The sequence below is a fragment of the Bidens hawaiensis genome, unplaced genomic scaffold (assembly GCF_021521415.1).
Source record: "Bidens hawaiensis isolate Kalapana, Puna unplaced genomic scaffold, B.hawaiensis_p1.1 tig00040253_1, whole genome shotgun sequence".
In the NCBI taxonomy this organism is placed as follows: Eukaryota; Viridiplantae; Streptophyta; class Magnoliopsida; order Asterales; family Asteraceae; genus Bidens; species Bidens hawaiensis.
Window position 1 is genome coordinate 78,539 of NW_027497113.1, and position 20,132 is coordinate 98,670.

The 20,132-nt window shown below is 33.4% G+C and overlaps 1 protein-coding gene and 1 pseudogene across 2 annotated transcripts; one reads left to right on the plus strand and one right to left on the minus strand.

Moving 5' to 3' along the window:
• The first annotated feature begins 727 nt into the window (after positions 1-727).
• On the plus strand, positions 728-7,046 carry LOC143591995 (receptor-like protein EIX1). The gene is made up of 2 exons (XM_077072027.1): positions 728-748; positions 5,556-7,046. Exons 1-2 carry the CDS (start codon positions 728-730, stop codon positions 7,044-7,046), a joined length of 1,512 nt encoding a protein of 503 aa, XP_076928142.1.
• A 3,708-nt stretch (positions 7,047-10,754) lies between these two features.
• On the minus strand, positions 10,755-13,915 carry LOC143591994 (annexin D5-like; annotated as a pseudogene). Its single transcript, XR_013145826.1, has 6 exons — positions 13,754-13,915; positions 12,401-12,546; positions 12,096-12,311; positions 11,422-11,637; positions 11,242-11,331; positions 10,755-11,133 (listed from the first exon to the last, which is right to left on the minus strand). The product of XR_013145826.1 is annotated as an annexin D5-like (transcript).
• Positions 13,916-20,132: the final 6,217 nt, after the last annotated feature.

Genomic DNA, 20,132 nt, shown 5'->3' on the forward strand with positions numbered 1-20,132 from the left:
TAAACAAATATAAAAACACCATAATAATAAGTGTTTTTTTATCTTTAATATATTGCTATATAAAAATAAATAAAAATTAATAGGTTTTCTATACACTGTGTTATGATCATTGTATTTTAATAATTGTGTTTTAACAAATTTTATTTATCATGGTCTTTTTTTCATGAAATAAAAACACATTTCATCTTGTACCTGATCGAATTCAACATTTAAGAGTTAAGACACAATTGTGTTTAGAAAAAAAAATAGCCATTGTGTTTTTCCAATAATTACTTAATTTACTTCTACTATTGCATATCATAAAACACAAATAAGTTGAATCTACACTCCTAGTCAAATCCAAGTATAATCATGCCCATATCCCCAACTTCTTATATAATGTATTTTTCATTTTGTTTCTCATTGTGTTTTACCATCACAATCATCACCATCACATCACTTTATTCGCCGATCGGAAACTAACGAATCGGATGATGGAGGCAGCAACAAAGACTGATCAGAATGGAGCTTGGTGGTGGATGACCTAGAAGCTCTACGGAGATCGACAACAAGAAGCAACCTACGTCGTGACACGATGTCCGCCAATCTTGTGGTTTAAGAAAATGTTGGTGACACATGGTGCCACGCTGCCACTCTCTGGTTTTTGGTGGTAAAAAGCAACTCTCTGGTTTCTAAAAACTCTCTGACGCAGTGTCACGTAGTGACACGTGGCGTGCATAGTGCCACGATGGAAGATCGACAACAAGAAGTAAGTGACACACATGATTATTAGAATGGATTTCTTTTAAATTTTTAGCTCACACTTTTATGAATTTACAATATTATCACATGCATGAATGCACTTTTCCTATCAACACATCAATGCACTGTTTCCTGTTTTTTTCGGGCGAGCAAATAACTGAATTAAATGAATCATAATTAAACTAACCAACTTAATCGAACAGAATTAACCAAACCAAAAAGTTAATTGATTGCTCGATTAAGCTATAACCAGATAACCAAAACCATGGTTGATGACCATCGTTTTAGTCAATTCAAAGGTCTAACTAACCTAAGTAGCTAGGGTAAGTCAGATATCATATCCACGAGTAGCATAAGGTCAGTATTATACTTTTTCGTATGATTATTTACTTAAATATTGACTAAGTTGGACAGACGATGTCAAGCGAAATTTGAAATATTGATTTTAAACAATTTAAGGAAAACGCAACCTCCTCTGGATTTCAAGTTCTATGTTTCACACAAAACTCGTTTGATTAATCAATTGGACACCACATAAAAATGGTGCTGGAAAGTTGGTTAATCTAGGTGATAATTAAAAACATGTCTTTGCCTTCAGATATTTAACAGTTCAATTGCCTATTTACTAGCGGGAATTAGGGTGTTCAAGAAATCCGAAATACAAACCGAAACTCGAATAATCTAATCCGAATTCTTATTCGGATATTCGAATATCCCAATAACTAACTGGGATTCGGATGTGATTCGGATATGAATTTCAAGAAATTCTGGGTAGTTCGGATTATTCGGATATCCAAATATATAACACTAGGTTTTATCCCTTGTATACGGGGTTGTTTTCATTTTTCGTTTCTATTATTTATATCTTTTTTTATTTTTATTTTATTTATTGTAAGAGAGTTAATAATATATTTAGGATTTGATAATAAAAGAGTTTCATAAATAAATGAGATGTTATAACACATTTAAAAGTTTTCTAAATTTGGTGAGACCCATGACCTGATTATTACTTTTACTATAAAATTGTTTCTCAATTATATATAATATCCCTTTTTAAAAAAAATATATTAAATTTTAGTAGCATATCCCTATTTTATAAGATTTTCAAATCAAATATTGGTGAGACTAATTTTAATATAATGAGACATATAACCCATTTAAGGGTTTTCTGGGTTTGGTGAGACACATACCCGTGAATTCGAGTAAAATGTATGAGAAACATTCATTTAAAAATAAAACAATCTGGTGGTTTGAGAGAATGTATGAAAACAACCAGAGAGTTTTTAAAGGTTTCGTTTATATATATTTAAGATGCTATTAGTGTATATAGCAAAGTCCATTAACATTTACAATGACCTTATAACCATAACTAAATTATTCGTTCAATCAACCTAACGCTCCATAGGAAAAAATGTGGTAAAGCTCTGTCGTTATACTCTCTAACACTACTTAACTTCCTTGTAGTATTTTATTTTTATTTTCCAGTTTTGTATGTTTATTTTGATATAACTTAAGTTTGTATATTTGTTATACGAGTTATTCTGAATACACCCGAATTCAATTCAGAACGTCCCAAATTCAGATCGGATCGGATGTCGGATAGGGTTTTAAAATTTTCAAATCCAAACAATCCTAACCGAATAACCTGTTATCTGATCCAATGAACACCCCTGTGAATTAATCAACATACTCTATGCCATACAACAAGCTACTAAGTATTATAATCAATCGAACAAATTGTAAAGTAAGAATTACTAACATATACAAATAATTTAAACAAACCAACACATCAAATTGTTTATACAACGTTGTCAAGGTCCCCGAACCAATCTTGCCGTCCAAATTCTTATACCTACTAACGACATATATTTCTTTATTCATGATATGGGCCTGCCTAACTTCAATATACAAGCCTATATTCCGCGTGCTCCTCTGGGCCTTGGTCCAACGTTAATGAGTAGTCCATGATGAATTATTTTATTAACTTGAGCCCACCTGATTCGCCTTTGTTTTATATAGGGTCATCTAGACCGCTCGTCTAAAATTGCTCGGGAAATGCTTGCTTGTTTTTCGCTCGATTGTAAACGAGCCACTCTGCTTGGTTCGATTTGTAAACGAGCCAAGCAATAAGCAAAGGTCTGCTCGGTTCGATCCAGCTTGAATATTTTAATTCATTTTATATATAATTATATATGAACAAATTATAAATTTATAGACAACACACATAAAATATAAGTATAAATTTTTTAAACCCTTTAAATTTTTTTCTATTCCATCAATTTTATAGTTTCATTTGTTCGTTTCAAGTTTTCAAATACTAGAAGTTTGTTTACATGTTTATTATATCCCACTTCAAACATTTTTCTCATAAAAATTTACAACATATCACACGTTTGTCTAAACACTACTAATTTGTTTACAAAATATATTATTTACAAAATATATTATTTACACCCGTAAAACTTGTTTTTTATTGAAAATTTTAGAATGAAAAAGAAATAAATATTGCTCGAAAATCACTCGTTGTTCGATCTAAAAATGCTCCATTCGATTTTGGCTCGTTTCGATTTTCGCTCGGTTTGAATCTCAGCTGTTTGGTTCGGTTGGGTTGTAATTGAGCCAATCAATGAGCAAGTCTTCCCTAAGTTCGGCTCGGCTTGTGAACAAATAGCTCTAGTTTTATACTTTTATTTAAACACTCCTATTCAAAAAGTCAACAGTAAAGTAGAGCAAATAAATTCATGACATAATTATATATATATATATATATATATATATATATATATATATATATGAGAAGTTTGATGCCGCTAACCACGTGCGGCACCAAACTTGTCCATACCATTTTGATTGTCTATTTTAGTATCGGCAGCATAGCGAATGTAACAAGAACCGACCTAACGTCAATTTTTGTTTACGTAACAGAAACATATTGAATTGGTGTAAACTCACTGCATCAACGTCCGGGACTGACAATGCTAGGGCTTTGATGCCATTTTGTTTTTTTGTTTTAATTCCGGTACCATAACGAACATAACGAAAACCGACCGTATGCCAATTTTCTTTTTAATTTTTTGTTTTAGTTCTGGTACCGTAACGAACGAGAAAAAAACTAACCAAATTCGCGTAAAGTCATTGCCTTTTGTTTTAGTTCCAGTACCACCGTAACGAAAACCGACCAAATGCCTTTTTTTTTGTTCTGGTATCGTAAGAAGCCGACTGAATTCACGTCGACTTATCATCTCAACGCTCGAGAATGACAATGCCTGAGTTTTATCACCACCCAGATTTTACCGACCTGCCCGGCGCAACGCGCCGGGTAAATTCCTAGTTAGTTAATAAAAGTAAATTCAACTAAATACATTTGATGGATGTTAAGAGAAAATTAGTTAAAGCTCAGTTTTAAGCAATAACCAAACTGAACCAGTCAACCAACCCATACTCACCCCTAAAATTTTCTCTTTTTTAACAACATATGGGGTAAAAATAGTTACAAATTAAAGCATATTTGCAGTATCACGCGAACACAAACACAAACACAAACACAAACATATACGTACAAGAACAACGTGAACGTACTACACTTTCTAACAACCATACAGACTAGAGTCTATTAATATCACACATTTATTCAAACACGCGCAAACTTCTAGATCACATAAACGGTCTAAAGCTAGATGGAATGCTAACACATAATTAATGTGAAATTAAAAGGTTTAATACCCTTGAAAGCTTTGTAGAGGTGCATGGCATACATTTTTGTAACATACATTTTTTGAACATATGGAATTTGTAGGATTCGAAATTTAAAATTCAATTAATTCTTAACAATAATTAAGTTTTTATTAAACACTTGGCATTTTAGAGCAAAAACTTTAGTCAATCAGTATTGATGGAAAAAGTAATATATAAAAGATTAAACCTTTATAATTTTTAAAAATAAAACTTACTTAGTTTACAAAAGAGGAAGAACATATAAATATAAAATCTATAAAATTTTAGATCTAACCCAACTGAAAGAAAATAACTATTTTATTAAAAAAAAATACAAAGAAAAAAAATACCTAGCTACATCACTCTGTTGGTGCCTTGGTTTTAAAAAGTGAGAGGGGAAGCAAAGTGCTGGGGTTTAAAACAAAAGCGTCAAGTGTTAGGCGTAACAACAAGTGCTTTTTGCGCGCGAGGCGAAATTATTTATATATGTATATTTTAACATCCTGACCCATAATCTAGATATATTTGAACATTATATATGATTTAATTATATAAACTAACTACACACAACATAGAAAGCGTATTGTATAGCATTTATATGCTTAAAAACCATTTGCGTACGAAAGACGACCGCCTCCATTTCGCTTTAGGTCGTTTTTGCCTTATATCTCGCCTCAGGCACGCCTTTTAAACATTGTCCGCCTTGACTAGCCTAAAGCAAATGAGACCCTCGCCTTAGATCGTCTCTCGTCTTGGTTCGCCTCAGACACACTTTTTTAAACCAAGGTTGGTGCTCAAAATCCAATCATATACAGAAATAGTTTTTCATATTAAAAGCTAAGAAATTTACAAACTGAAAGTTACATATTTAAATACGACATGACAGGAAAGTTGACGTGGAAAAACTGCAAACTGAGAGCGATGACTATAAATCTCCTAGTCAACTCTTGAAAGAAAAGATCAGTTTTTAAAAAGAATTTTATTTATTTTATTTATTGTGATTCTTATTTTTTGCATTACAAAAATAGATTTTATAATATTCTGCTTTACTCCAAAATGAAACCCAATTTTCTTTTCTTTTTACATTCCTCTTCTTCCAGAAACTTGGCTTAAGCATTGTTACCACTTCTTCAAATGTGACATGTACCCAAAGGGAAAGACAATCCCTTCTCCTATTCAAAAAAAGCCTCATAGACATAGATAATGTTCTATCAACATGGAGCGGATTAGAATGCTGTGAATGGCATGGAGTCGGGTGTGACATAAGAGATGGTCATGTTGCCAAACTTGATATTCGTGACAAAGGGCTCGGCGGTGAATTGACTCATTCGTTACAGAATTTGAAGCATTTGCGTTACTTAGACTTAAGCTTTAAGTATTTCTCAGGAAACATTCCTGAATTCATTGTATTGTTTCAACGTCTGGAATACCTTAACTTGGCAGGCTCATTTGATAGCGGAGCCGTTCCTCACCATCTAGGAAATCTCTCAAGTTTAAAATATCTTAATCTGAGGGATAATAATGCCCTTGACATGACCAGTATCGGTAATGTTAAAACTCGAGGCCTTATCACAGATTATTTGGAATGGGTGTCTTCGCTATCGTCATTAAGGTACCTTGATCTATCAGGGATAACCATTGGTAAACGCATTGATTGGTTTAATCCAGTAATTAACAAGCTCCCTTCTTTGCTTACATTGAACATGGCTCTATGTGATATCAGTATCCCTTTAACTGGATTGGTCAATTTCACGTCTCTTAATTCAATCGAGCTCTCTTTCAATTACATCGATCCCACCATTCCTGACTGGCTATCAAACCTTACCGGTCTCATGCATCTAAACCTTCATAAGAACCACTTCCAAGGTAAAATTCCTGGTTTTATTGGAATGTTTAGCACTCTTGCTACCATCGACCTCTCGTTCAATTCCTTTGATACTTCGATACCAGATATGTTATGTAATTTGAGCAGCCTTGTACATCTGAACCTTTCACGGAACATGTTTTCTGGTCCTATTCCTGCAAGCGTGGGACTACTATTGAGGCTAGAAGACCTATGTCTTCGTTATAATCGATTGACTGGGAACATTCCCATGAGTCTTGGGCGACTATCAAACCTTAAGAATCTAGATCTCTCCCATAATTCATTAGTTGGGATTCTTTCTGAAACTCATTTCACCAAGCTAAAGAATCTAAATTATCTAGTGTTGTCTTGGAATTCGTTAGCATTGAACTTCAGCTCTCACTGGATTGCTCCCTTCCAACTACGGACTCTTTTTGCAAGTTCCTGCAACATCGGACCCCACTTCCCAAATTGGCTTCAAACACAGAAAAATCTCCAGGCGTTACATCTTTCTAACTCGAGCATTAGAGATACAATACCAGAGTGGTTTGAGAACATCTTGTCTCATATTCTTGACTTGGATCTGTCCAATAACCATATTGGTGGCAAAATACCACAATTTCATGGCATAAGTAGTAACCCGACAGGGGCGCGGATCTTGAAGATGAACTCGAACAAATTTGAGGGATTACTAGTTCCGTTTTCATCAAATGTGAATTTATTGGATCTCTTAGATAACTTACTATAGGGACATGTTCCTGAAACAAATGATACAATGAATCCAAGTCTACAATTTGTTAATCTCTCAAAAAACCGCTTAACAGGAAGCATTCCAGTACACTTATGCAAGGTTTCTACCATCCGAGTTTTGGATTTATCACAAAATAATTTTTCAGGAAGGCTTCCTGGGTGCTTTGTGAACTTGATTAAATTGAATGTGATAGATCTTTCAAATAACACTCTAAGCGGTGTTGTTCAAAGGTCATTGGGTTCTCTAAAAGATCTAAACTCGTTGCACTTGCATAACAACAAATTTGAGGGGGGCGTCCCTATGTCCTTAAACAGTGGCGGATCCAGGAATTTTTTTCAGGTGGTACAATACATTTAGATGTTTTAATTTCATAGAGTTGGGTATAAAAAATTCCGGGTCGATTTGAGGTTCGGGTCGGGTCGATGGTTCGGGCAAAGTTCATTACATAATAAGGATACGATAAAATAATAAAAGAGACACTGTCATTAGAAATTAAGTAGTTAACAATCAAGAACAATTAACATTTAACAATGAATGTAAACTTACCTTCAAAGTGGGAGGATTCGAGGAAGAGTAGAAGGCAGCGGCGGGGTGACAGGGTGTCGCGGTGGTCGCCGGCGTGCCACGGTGGTCGGAGTGACGGGGACGGCCGGCTCTCGGCTGGTAGAGTGGTAGGTTTGAATAGGGTTAGGGAGAGGCGTTGTGTGTTTTGTGGACTGTGAAGGTCATGAGCGCTGAATAATTAAAAACAATTAACAAGAAGTCAAGAACAATCAACATTTATTATCTTATTTCCAAAAACTATTGTTACTTGAATATCACCAAATACCACAGACACACAAATATCACCAGCCTCAACATTTTCAGCATGAGCCCTACAAAATTTCTCAAACACAAATAACTCTACTGACTCTTCCAAATCTGCAGGCGTCATCCGATGTGCGTATCTGAAATATTAACAAACAAAAGAAATAAATAAACCAACTGATTTGCTTCAGACCAAAAGATTGTTAGGAAAAGATCTAGGCTTGTAAATGAACACGAACAGAGCATGTTCGTGTTCGCTCGTTTAACTTAACAAAACAAACGATCAAACACGAATTAAAACAAAGGGGGTCTTCTTGTTCATTTTCTTAACGAATGGTCAGGAACAAGACACCCCTATTCGTTTAAAAGTTCATGCTCGATCGTTTCTTCAGGGTTCAGTTAAAGTTGAAAAGGAACACCGGAATACGAACATGCTCCATTTGTGTGCATTCGATTCGTTCATAGGTCTAAAAATCCGCTTCTATTACTTGAATTTATAAATTATAACACTTTAAATAGGTGCAAGAAAAGTTCAAAATAAAATAAACGAACCACTATACAAGAGCTCAAATAATATTATTAAACTTACACGAACATCCATGCCTCTGTTTAAAACATCAGCATGTAACCGACCAATAGCTATTTTTCCTTTTGTGTTCATCGCACTCAGTGTGTGTTTTTATTATAAAACCCTAAATGATACTAGGGTAAGTTAGTAAAAATAAGAGTTTCAGAACCGGGAATTGAACCTACGACCTCCGGGTTACAAAACCAACAAGTTACCAGCTGGACAAGTGATTCAATTGTTTATAAGGTGGTTCCTTCCTAATTTATAAGATGGTTCCTTTATTATTCTCTATATAAAAATACACTATTATTTCAAAACTCGGGTGGTTCCGAGGAACCACCCGTTAATACCGTGGATCCGCCCCTGTCCTTAAAAAACTTGATTAGTTTGGACACTATGAATTTAGGGTACAATTCTTTCATGGGCACTATCCCTTCCTGGATTGGCGAAAAGCTATATAGTCTTACATTTTTGAATCTACAGTCAAATAAGCTAACAGGCAAGATACCACTACAGCTTTGTCAACTCAATGCTCTTCACTACTTAAGTTTGGCACGTAACAACATAACTGGGACTATCCCTCAATGCTTCTGGAAATTAAGAAGTATGAAGCTCACAACTTTTCGGACAAGCTGACTTTAGCTATGGCCAATATATGTATTCCTACCAAGAAAATATTTTAGTTACTATGAAAGGAATGCAGGACTATGTGGTCCACCAGTTTCAAGGAGTTGCAACGGAAGTGATGTAACCGACGCCCATGTTCGTGGGGATGAAGGTCAAAATGATATTAGAGGCTTGTGGTTTTATACTGGCATGGGACCAGGATTCCTTGTTGGATTCATGGGACTACTTGGGAGTTTGCAATTCATCAGGAGCTGCAGGGTGGCTTACTTTGAAATGCTCGAAAAGGTTTACAGTTGGCTAACGATATTGAGTCTTGCTTGCTTAAGGAGGAATGTTTTCGAATGACGTACGTTCCCAAACTCCGGTTCGCATAAATATTCAAATAAGCATGATAAATAAAAACTCTTATACAAGTGCAATTATGTTATTATTCAACTTTCCCATATTTGTGAATCCAATATAATATGCAACATTGTTCAATGCATGAAACTAAAAGTCGTGGTCTAGATTTTGGCTTCCTTTCATTGGTTTGTATTGTAACAACTACTACTAGTTAGGGGCGTACATATAACCGAATTAACCAATCCATAACCATATTAACTGATAAAACGGAACCGAACTTAAAACCAATGGGTCGGTTTATATTTTTTTATGAAAACCACTAAATTCGGGTATTATAGATAATTGCCTACCCGCCATAACCGAATCGACTCATGCATATGACCAATCCATTTGTTTAACCGAAAATTAGTGCATGTCCAAAAGAAATAATTAATATTTTAGCTTTGAGGTTTTTTTACTACCATATCAATCTTTAGAATCACATTCAATTATTGATATATTCCAATTTCATAATCACAATCCGTCAATCCCAAGGACACTAACAAGAATGTTTATTGGTTTATTAAAGAGATTATCTAATTATAATATATTAGTTTGAGTCCTCGTATTACGGGGGTTTATCAACTTAACTAAATTAGTTGAACCATAATTAATTGACGGCTTGCTTAAGCCATAATTAATTAACCGAAACTGTGGTTCGGTTTCAGTTTTGGTATGTGACATAACCGAATTAACTGAGCCGAACCAATTATACATATAGCTATTCAATTTTTGTAATGTTCTTTATGATATTTATCTTCATACTCTATATTATGATACCCCAAAAAGCTTATGATTAAAGATTTAACCCTTAGTTAAAACAGACTCCAATATAATATAATGGATTCTTTATGATATGAAAAATTGAGCCAAAATTGTTGAGTTGAAAAAAAGTTGCAAAGTCAAACTCGATTAACAAGTTAACCGAACAACAAATTAGGAAAATCTTGTCGGAAATAGTTGGCTTGGTCTGACCAAGAAAAACAGGGGACTCTTTGGGCGTTGCTTGGGTCGAGTGAAGTAAAGACTGGCTACCTATAAACGAAACAAGATTCAGGAAGACTTCCCTCTAAACATCACTGAAAATTTCATCTGTTTTTCAGGAATGTCAGATATAAGATTTTTAGTTCAAATTAATGACTAGTTGTGTTTTTTTTTTGGATAATTGAGGCGTTCAGTTCAGCAATAAGCAAACCGAACCAGACAACCAACCAATACCAGTGCTATAAAATCCGCTAGGCACTAGTCAGACGGTGAGGTAGGGACTAGCGATTAATTGAGATTAATAAAGGCCTACAAATAAAAACATATTTACAAGAACACATACACAAACAAATACATAGAACAACGTTAACGTACTAGACTTTCTAACAACCATACACACGAGAGTCGAAACATCACACATTTATTCAAACACACGAAAACTTCTAGATCACATAAACGATCTAATGCTAGATGCAATGCTACCACATAACCACAACCCTGGCCCGCTTCCTAATGATGATTCGGACCCAAGAGCGCTAGAAGAAAGGTACGGTAATGGCCCGATGTCTCAGAGTGAACCGCATCGTTTAGACTTTTGTGATGCTTCTTATGATACTCCGCCTTAATGTACTGCATATCAATCTCAGCCCTCGTCACAATTACTCTTGTCAATGTTTTATCGTTCGTTCCCAAACCTTTCATTGCTCTATGCAATACCTACAAAAATTTTAAAGTTTTTTAAAACATTTTAATTAATTATTAAATACAACTCAATTTTTTATAAAAAACGTATTAAAATTTTTAAGGCGTTAATATAAATGATACCTTAGCGAAGTACTTCGCAGGATTTTCAGCACACTGTAAGATGGTAACAAGCGCGTGCTCAAAGTTTCCCGACGTCTCACCTTTTACAGCCTGCAATAAGCAAATAAATAAATGAACACTAACGTATAAATATATCGAAAAATGGTTATTTTGCATTGTGTAAATCTTTTTAGATTGCACCTTTTTTAGTGAGTTCCCGTACATATTATGATATGCGGAACTAACAGCCGCCATATGAGCTCAACTTCTTCCACTAAAAATAATCCTAAACGTCTTCTCATCGGTCCCGAGCCTTTTCTCACCAGCTTTAAACAAAGCCTTAGCATCATTATCCACTGTTGTTCTATCAACTTCCAACCCTTCGCTTCGAGGCGTACTCAAATATGCAAGAAGCAACTGCAAAATAATATCTGAAATGTTAAATCACACTCGTATTATTATCGTAAATTACAGTTTTCGTCCTTTAGGTTTACCCTAAACCGCAGGTTGTCCTTTAACTAAGGTATTTACAAAGAACGTCCTTTATTTGAAAAGTTGTAACACATTACGTCTTTTTCACTAACTAGTGTTAAAAAAACTTTTTTAAATGTTTTTACAAATTGACTATTTTGCCCTTACGCCTAAATAGACAAAATACTTAAAATTTCACATTTTTTATTACAAAATGACTATTTTGCCCTTACACCTAAAAGAACAAAATATGAAACATTCACGCTTTTTTCTCACAAAATGACTATTAAGGCCTTTCACCTAAAAGAGCAAAATGTGTAATTTTCACGCTTCATATTACAAAATGACAATTTTACCCTTAATATAATGAGTTTTTTCCCTTAATGTAACATATAAATCTTTACCTGTCCAAGATCACCAGAAGTTTGAGTTTGAATGGCGTGCTCAAGGTACGCACCGTGAAGCGCATGGTACAACTGCTTAAGATGTTGTAACTGGGACGGAGTCCGGGAACATATGACTTCAGCAGCTGCTTTTAGATCAATATCAGTTGTTAGCGCGTCATGTAATATCATCGCATCCCTTCTGGCTGGATCAGGCATCCAAAGTAACACTGCTTTCTGAAACCATTAAAATCGTCATTTAAATTATTAATTATATTATTATCTTATCAAATTGTTAAAAAGATTAATAATAAATATAATAGTACCTTCACATTTCCACTTAGCTCTGAAGAGAGTCTTTTAGTAAGAGGTTCAGAGTACATGATTTTGTATTCGTTTTCAATGAGCGCGCGTTGTGATGCATCGCGATGTGCAAGAATATTGATAACTGCTGCCGTGTCACAACCGAGACCTGTATACAACGGGTCAAAACTGGTCAACCCAAGAGAACTAGATACCTTAGACCGAGGTCCAAACGGGCCAGAACCAACTTTTTTTTAGAGAAAACTTCTGAACATTTATTAGGAACTCTACTTATGAACATTTATAACTAGTATAAACAGATTCAACATCTTTATGTACATTAATTAGCATTAAATTATTGAAAAAAGTAATTATTATGAGCTTTTTCTTTGTAGTCATGAATTTGACCAAAATTTAATGCATAAAAGAATGAAAACAGGGAGATAATTATCTCGTCTCGTTTTTTAACTTACGAGAGCTTGAGCTTGGCTCGTTCCGAGCTTTTTTCAGAAGCTCGAGCTTGGCTTATTTATCATTTATCAATTATATTATATACAATTTTAATTATTTTTATATATTTAATATTTGTAGCCTAAGCTCAGCTCGAACTTAGCCGTGTAATGCTAAATGTATACATAGAAGTCCACAAGAGGTAAAACTTATATATACACAAAGCTCGTTAACGCTAGAAAAAAACCTAAACGAGCTTCCCATAAAAGGCCCGGGCCCGGTCTCGATAACTTAGCGAGCTTTATTAAAGCTCGAGCTCGAAAAAGCTCGCTTGTTTCGACTTACGAGAGCTTGAGCTTGAGATAATTAGCTCGGGTCACGAGTCGTCTCTTCAAGCTCAGGCTTGGCTCATTTATCATTTATCAATTGAATAATGAAATTATTAATTATTTTTATATATTTGAGAAAAACCTTAAACGAGCCTAAGCTCAGCTCTAACTCATGTAGCAACCTTAATCGAGGCAAATCTCGGCTCGCACTTAACTATGTAATGCAAAATTTAAAGTCCACAAGAGGTAAAACTTAATTATACACAAAGCCCATTAACGCTCGAAAAAACCTAAACAATCTTTATTTGACACTTGAGCTCGAAAAAGCTCGGCTCGTTTTGAGCTTTTTATCGATCCGATCTCGAGTACCCCAAAAGTATAGCCTTAATAATATTTAGGGATAAAAACAAAAGAACAATGACTACAATTATTATCCCCAAATTATCAACTCAAAAATTTAAAGAATCTGCAAAGAAATGAACACTAACATGTTGAATTACAAAATTAAAGACTACCCAGTTCAACTATCAACTTATAATCCAACTGCATGTTGTCAAAATCATAAAATCTGAAACAAATTAAAAGGTTTAATAATACCCTTGAAAGCTTTGTAGAGGTGCATGGCGTCATCACGAGGTGATGATAAGACTGGTGGAATGGTTAAAGAAGCCATTGTAGAGTGGTTTGTGTTTGAATGATATGATGATTGTATTGTACAGTTTTATGTTACTTTGAAATGAAATGATGAAGAAGAAGACAGAAAGAAGAAACAGAAACCATGTGCGTTTGGTATATACGTTTAATAATAGCATTGACGCGTTTTTTCACTTTTTAGATAAACGTCACGTTTACCTGACCGTCTTATGATGGGAAAACGTTAAAAAGGTAGACGTTTTCCTAGATTGCACGTCGAGGTAAATCATGGAGGTGGTGTTTACCTGGACGTCTTGTGACGGGAAGACGTCTACGTTAATGTAAGGTAAAGTTTATTATTATTATTATTATAAAATAGTTATTAGATTAAAAGGTTTGACAAATCAGTTTAAAACTAACTTGGAGGTAATTAGTATCAAACATGATACACACTATATTTTTTTTCACTTTTCTGAACGTCTATCTAACCGTCTTGTGAAGGGAAAACGTCTAGGTAAAGCATAGACATTTTTCTAGAGTGGCTAGTATAGAGATGGTGTTTACCTGGGACGTCTTGTGAGGGGAAAACGTCTATATAAATGTAAGGTATATTTTGTTATTTCGTTTTTTTTTTATTTAATTAAACAATTTTTGGGCAGTTTGTTTGCTTTTTTTAATGATCAACAACACTTTATTAGATTAAAAGGTCTGCTAATTTTGAATCAGTTTATAACTAACTTGGAAGTAATAGCTATCAAACACGATACAACCCCTGGCCTTAAAAAATAAAAATTAAATACATATCATATGTATATTTGTAATTGTTTGGAACGTTGAACGCATGTCTTCATTAAATAATTAAAGATATTAATATTTTACCTGCAAATAAGAGAGAGCGTGACCGACTTCTTTAATTCATAAACCAACGTTCCAATCAAATTCAATATATTATGGTTCTTCAGTCGCTGTTGCTCGCTACTTCATCTCGCTGCAATCGTTGGACGTTCTTCAATTCGATTGCTCGCTGCTTCATATCGCCTTTCTATTCAAGTATTTGGTCACAATTCAATTGCTGTCTGTTCTTCAAATGTTTTAATTGTTTTGTGGATTGAATTATATTTTAGTTTTAGGTAATAAGTAGTTGTATTATATTCTTTATTTGATTGATAGCTGATTTAGGATTAATCATTTTAACAATGTCAAATCGAATTCGAAAGTATGAATCTGGTAATTCAAAAAGACAAAAAAAAAAAAAAAACTAAACGAGATGCTTTAACAGAATCAATAAAAGGATCACTACTAATATTTGTAACACCTACAAGCGTTAATGAACCTAAAAACGTTGATGAACCTATAAACATTGATAAAACTACTAACGTTAACGAACCTACACATTTAGATGAGCAAACAAATTCGGATGAACATATGAACCTTGATGAAAGTGAAACTACAAATGAAAGTAAAGTTAAAGAGTCCCCAAATATTGTCGATCCGAGTCAATGGAATAATATTAGTACCAATTTAAGAGATCTACTTATTGAAAAAGAGGCCTTGTTAAAATTTATGATTATAAATTTCCAAAAGACGAATATTCAAGAAGCTTTAATACGTCTCTTTATATGCAAAAGTTACCAAATGGAGAAAAATTTGAAAGAAAATGGTTGATTTATTCCGTGGAATTGGATAGAGCATTTTGTTTTTGTTGTAAGCTATTTAACGTGAATCAATGTATAAGCAAATTAGCAAATGAAGGTACTAATGATTGGAGAAATATTAGTACCAAACTAAAAGAACATGAAACAACTAATGTGCATATTATGAATATGAGAACATGGATGGATCTAGAGATAAGGTTGGCGAAAAATAAAACAATCGATAAACAAACTCAAGATCAAATAAATAAAGAAAAGGAACATTGGCAAAATGTGCTAGTAAGAATTATCGCCATTGTAAAGGGTTTCGGTAAAAATAATATCGCATTTCGTGGGAAAAATGAAAAACTTTATGAAGAAAACAATGGTAACTTCTTAAGTATAATTGAGATTATCGCGGAATTTGATTTGATAATGCAAGAACATTTACGACGCATAACTAATAAAGAAATTCATAATCATTATCTTGGACACAATATGCAAAACGAACTAATTGATTTATTAGCAAATGAAATCAAAACTAAAATAGTTAAAACGGTTAAAGAGTCTAAATATTTTTCAGTTATTCTTGATTGTACTCCCGACACAAGTCATAAAGAACAAATGTCTGTTATTTTAAGATGTGTAGATATTTTGTCAACTCCGGTACAAGTTAAAGAATACTTTCTAGAATTTCTAATTGTAGATGATACAACCGGTAAAGGTTTATTTGATGCTATTATTGAAAAAATTAATAAAATAGGACTTGATGTAAATGACATTAGAGGGCAAGGTTATGATAATGGCTCAAATATGAAAGGAAAACATCAAGGAGTGCAAAAACGCTTGTTAGATATTAATCCTAGAGCATTTTATACACCGTGTGGTTGTCATAGTTTGAATTTAGTAATTTCTGATATGGCTTATTCATGTGACCATGCTATAGATTTTTTTGGTTCAATACAAAGTATTTATTCTATGTTTGCATCATCCCCTAAAAGATGGAAAGTTTTACAAGATAAAATACCAAATTTGACTCTTAAATCATCATCACAAACACGTTAGGAAAGTCGATTAGAAAATGTTAAAGCTATTAGGTTTCAAGCTCCACAATTAAAAGATGCAATATTGAAATTATATGAAGAAGCTAGTGATCCTAAAACCAAAAGAGATGCTAGATCTTTAGCAACTAATGAGTTTGAAAGTTTTGAATATTTATTAGGGATGGTTATTTGGTATGATGTTTTGCATGCAATTAATTTAGTTAGTAAAAACTTACAAACAAAAGACATGTGTGTTGATGTTGCTATTAAACAACTAGATAGGCTTATTTTGTATTTTGAAAAATATAGAGATGAAGGGTTTGAAAATGCTATGATTGCAGCTAAGGAAATTGCTATAGATATTGGTATTGAACCTATTTTTCGTGAGAATCGTATTATTCATAGAAATAAAAAATATGATGAAAATGTTGACAATGAAACTGTGAAAACTCCTATTGAACGTTTTAAAACTGATTACTTCTTGTACATTGTAGATCATGCTATTAGTTCTCCTAAAAGTAGATTTGATCAATTTAAAGAATTTGAAAATATTTTCGGTTTTATGTTTACTATAGAAAAGTTAAAATCCATCAATGAAGAAGTTTTAAAAAATAAGTTTATTTCTCTTGAAAATTTATTCAAACATGATGAGAAGTTATATATTGATGGTTTAGATTTATTTCAAGAACTAAAAATGTTAAGATATATTATACATATAGAATCTGACACACCTATTAATATATTAAGTTATATTAAAACTTTTAATTCTTTTTCAAATGCATATGTTGCCTATAAAATTATGTTAACTATTCCCGTAACTGTTGCTTCAGCCGAACGTAGCTTTTCGAAGTTAAAAATAATTAATAATTACTTAAGATCTACGATGTCGCAAGAAAGATTAAATGGTTTAACTATTTTGTCAATTGAGAAAGATTTTTTTGAAGAACTTGAATATCAATATTTGATTAAACAATTTGCATCAAGTAAAGCAAGAAAAGTAAGTTTTGTGTAAGTTTGTTTATACACAAAATTAATAATAATAACAATAATAACACCAAATTTTTTTTAACTCCGCCAACTGTAAGCTTTTTAGTTTATTATTGTCGGTCTCAAGCCCGGGTGAAGGAGGAGGGTTTATATCAAATCATTTTGAAAAAGGCCCTAAAAATTTATTAAGCTTTAGGTCTTCAAAACCGTTGAGCCGGCCCTGTGTATTCTTTCAGGCTGGATGGTTTGAATGAGTGTTAAATCAAAGATCAAGTCTCGGGATAAACGGACACTTAAGTCATATTGTTGTTGTCGGTTGAAGTTTACAAATGTTAAGTTATATAGTGTTGATATAACCATGACCTTAGTGTCAATTCTATATAAAAAGCTTTGTAAACAAGTAAACAACTAAGTTGAAATATTTAGGGGAAAATTCCAAATAGACATTATGAGGTGAGAGAATGAGAAATAGTCCAAACTCACTATATATTTTCAAAAGGCAAGGGATTCTCTCATACCACCCTGGATCTTCATACACCATTTTTTGTCTTATACGGCTCGTATAAGGCTATACGGTCGTATAGGACCTGAATCGTGTCAGAGGTTGTCTGCCATCGTTTATTGTGCCTCGTATAGGCCTATACGGCCGTATACACCCTTTTTTTTAAAAAAATGATGACCATATATACAATATATGTGATTTATACGGGTCGTATTTGGCTCGTTTATAGACACTTTTTAAAAAAAAAATGATGACCATATATACAATATATGTGATTTATACGGGTCGTATTTGGTTCCTTTATCACGGGTTTAAATGTTGAGCTCAAGCTTAGCTCGTCAAAAGCTCAAGACTGTCTAGACATATTTTTTGTTTACATATAATAAAAATTTGAGGTTTTTTTAACATCTAGTCAACGTACATTAAAATAAAAATGCACCCCAAAATTTGAGGTTTTTTTAAATCGTTTTCCGACAGCGATTAAGGCAGTCTAAATGTTTCTGCAAATGTTTTCTATACGGTCGTATAGCCCTATACGACCGTATAGCTTTTATGGTTTTGTCTAAATGCAATATGAGACATTTATTGCCTATACGGTCGTATAGGCTGCAAAAAGCTATTTTTTTGTCCCCTTATTAGGCATGTGTACCCTATACGGCCGTATATGTCTATACGAGCCGTATAGGCATGTGGGGGTGGTGTTGGAGGATCACGTCCCTTTTAAAATAGCCCACTACATATTTTAAGTGTCATTCCGTCTATGGTCAACTTTCAAAAATGATAAAAGAAAAAGAAAAAAGAAAAGTTGGGGACCATTTTTCACATTACATGACTCGGAGCCTTTAATAAAATTTTAGATGTAACAAGTTTGGTATGATGTGAATGATATAAATTGAAGGATGATGGTGACCTATGAAGTTAAATAATTTTGTGTGTTGAGAATTTTAAAATCCATTAATATTTATATTGTATTTAATGCCCATTAATCTATGATGGGAGTGATATGCCACTTATACCTTGTTAATTTGTTAACTCAGTTTTAATGTTGTGGGACGTTAAGGTATACCTCTGAATCTGATCCTAACAAGGTGACAAATTGATTAATGATGAGTCATCAATACAATTTTAAAGTCCTAACATTCTTTTCTTGGTTGTGGGCCAATTGCTTTATGGACCCCACTCCAATAGGCTATCATCCAAATTGTTCACAGGCTTTGCCTCATCATAACATTCGGTTTTTGTTTGGGCTAAATTTGCATATTTCATGGGCCCAATCCCAACGGGCTAAAACCCAAATTATTAGTATTATTGTTTTGGTGTAATGGTGATTATGGAGCCTTATGCTATCTAGACTCTAGTTACCTATATATTTATCGACTTATTATTTTTATTTCAGCAACTTAAACAGTTGAATGGAGCTAAAATGTGGTTCAGTGGTCAGCTTTACATGCTCCTTCTATATATTCTGCTCTTGACACCACATTGTTTTATATAAACATGACATATATGTAATTATTTATAAACGTACTAAAGTTGTTGAACAACATTGTTTAAAACAGGGTGAAAATGGACATAAAGTGCTTGTAATTGTAGGTGGATACCTGCTTTGATCCTATATGAACCGTCTATTTCGCCATCTATAGAGAGAGGATATATTGAAACGGTAGGTTTCACTACAACAAATCTGCCCTATTCCGACAACAATTTCCATACTTTTCCCGACAACATGTAGTTGGTATAAATCTAAATTTTTTATCCCGACGACATGTGGTCGGGATAGGTGTTGTCGGAGTAGCCTCTTCCCGAAAAAAAACAAAAAACGTTTCCCAACAACATGTCGTCGGCATAAGTAATGCAAAAAACATTTTTAAGAAAATGTTTTATTCTTTATTAAAATGAAAAAAAAATATTTTAAATAAAATATTAAAATCTTATCCCAACAACATGTCGTCGGCATAGTGATATGAATAAAATATTATTAAAATCTTATCCCAACAATATGTTGTCGGGATAGTTAACTGAATATAATAATATTAAAACTTTATCCCGACAATATGTTGTCTGGATAGAGTTTTAATATTATTATATTTAGTTAATTATTCTGACGACGTGTTGTCGGGATAGAGTTTATAATTATTTATATCAGCTAAATCCTACTGCATTTTTTCGCTATTTTCCGG

Excerpts from the sequence above, each read along its gene's own strand:
- LOC143591995 (XM_077072027.1), top strand. The coding sequence starts at position 728 with ATGGAAGATCGACAACAAGAA. Across the intron at positions 749-5,555 it reads TGGAAGATCGACAACAAGAA|AAACTTGGCTTAAGCATTGT; the intron begins GTAAGTGACACA and ends CTCTTCTTCCAG.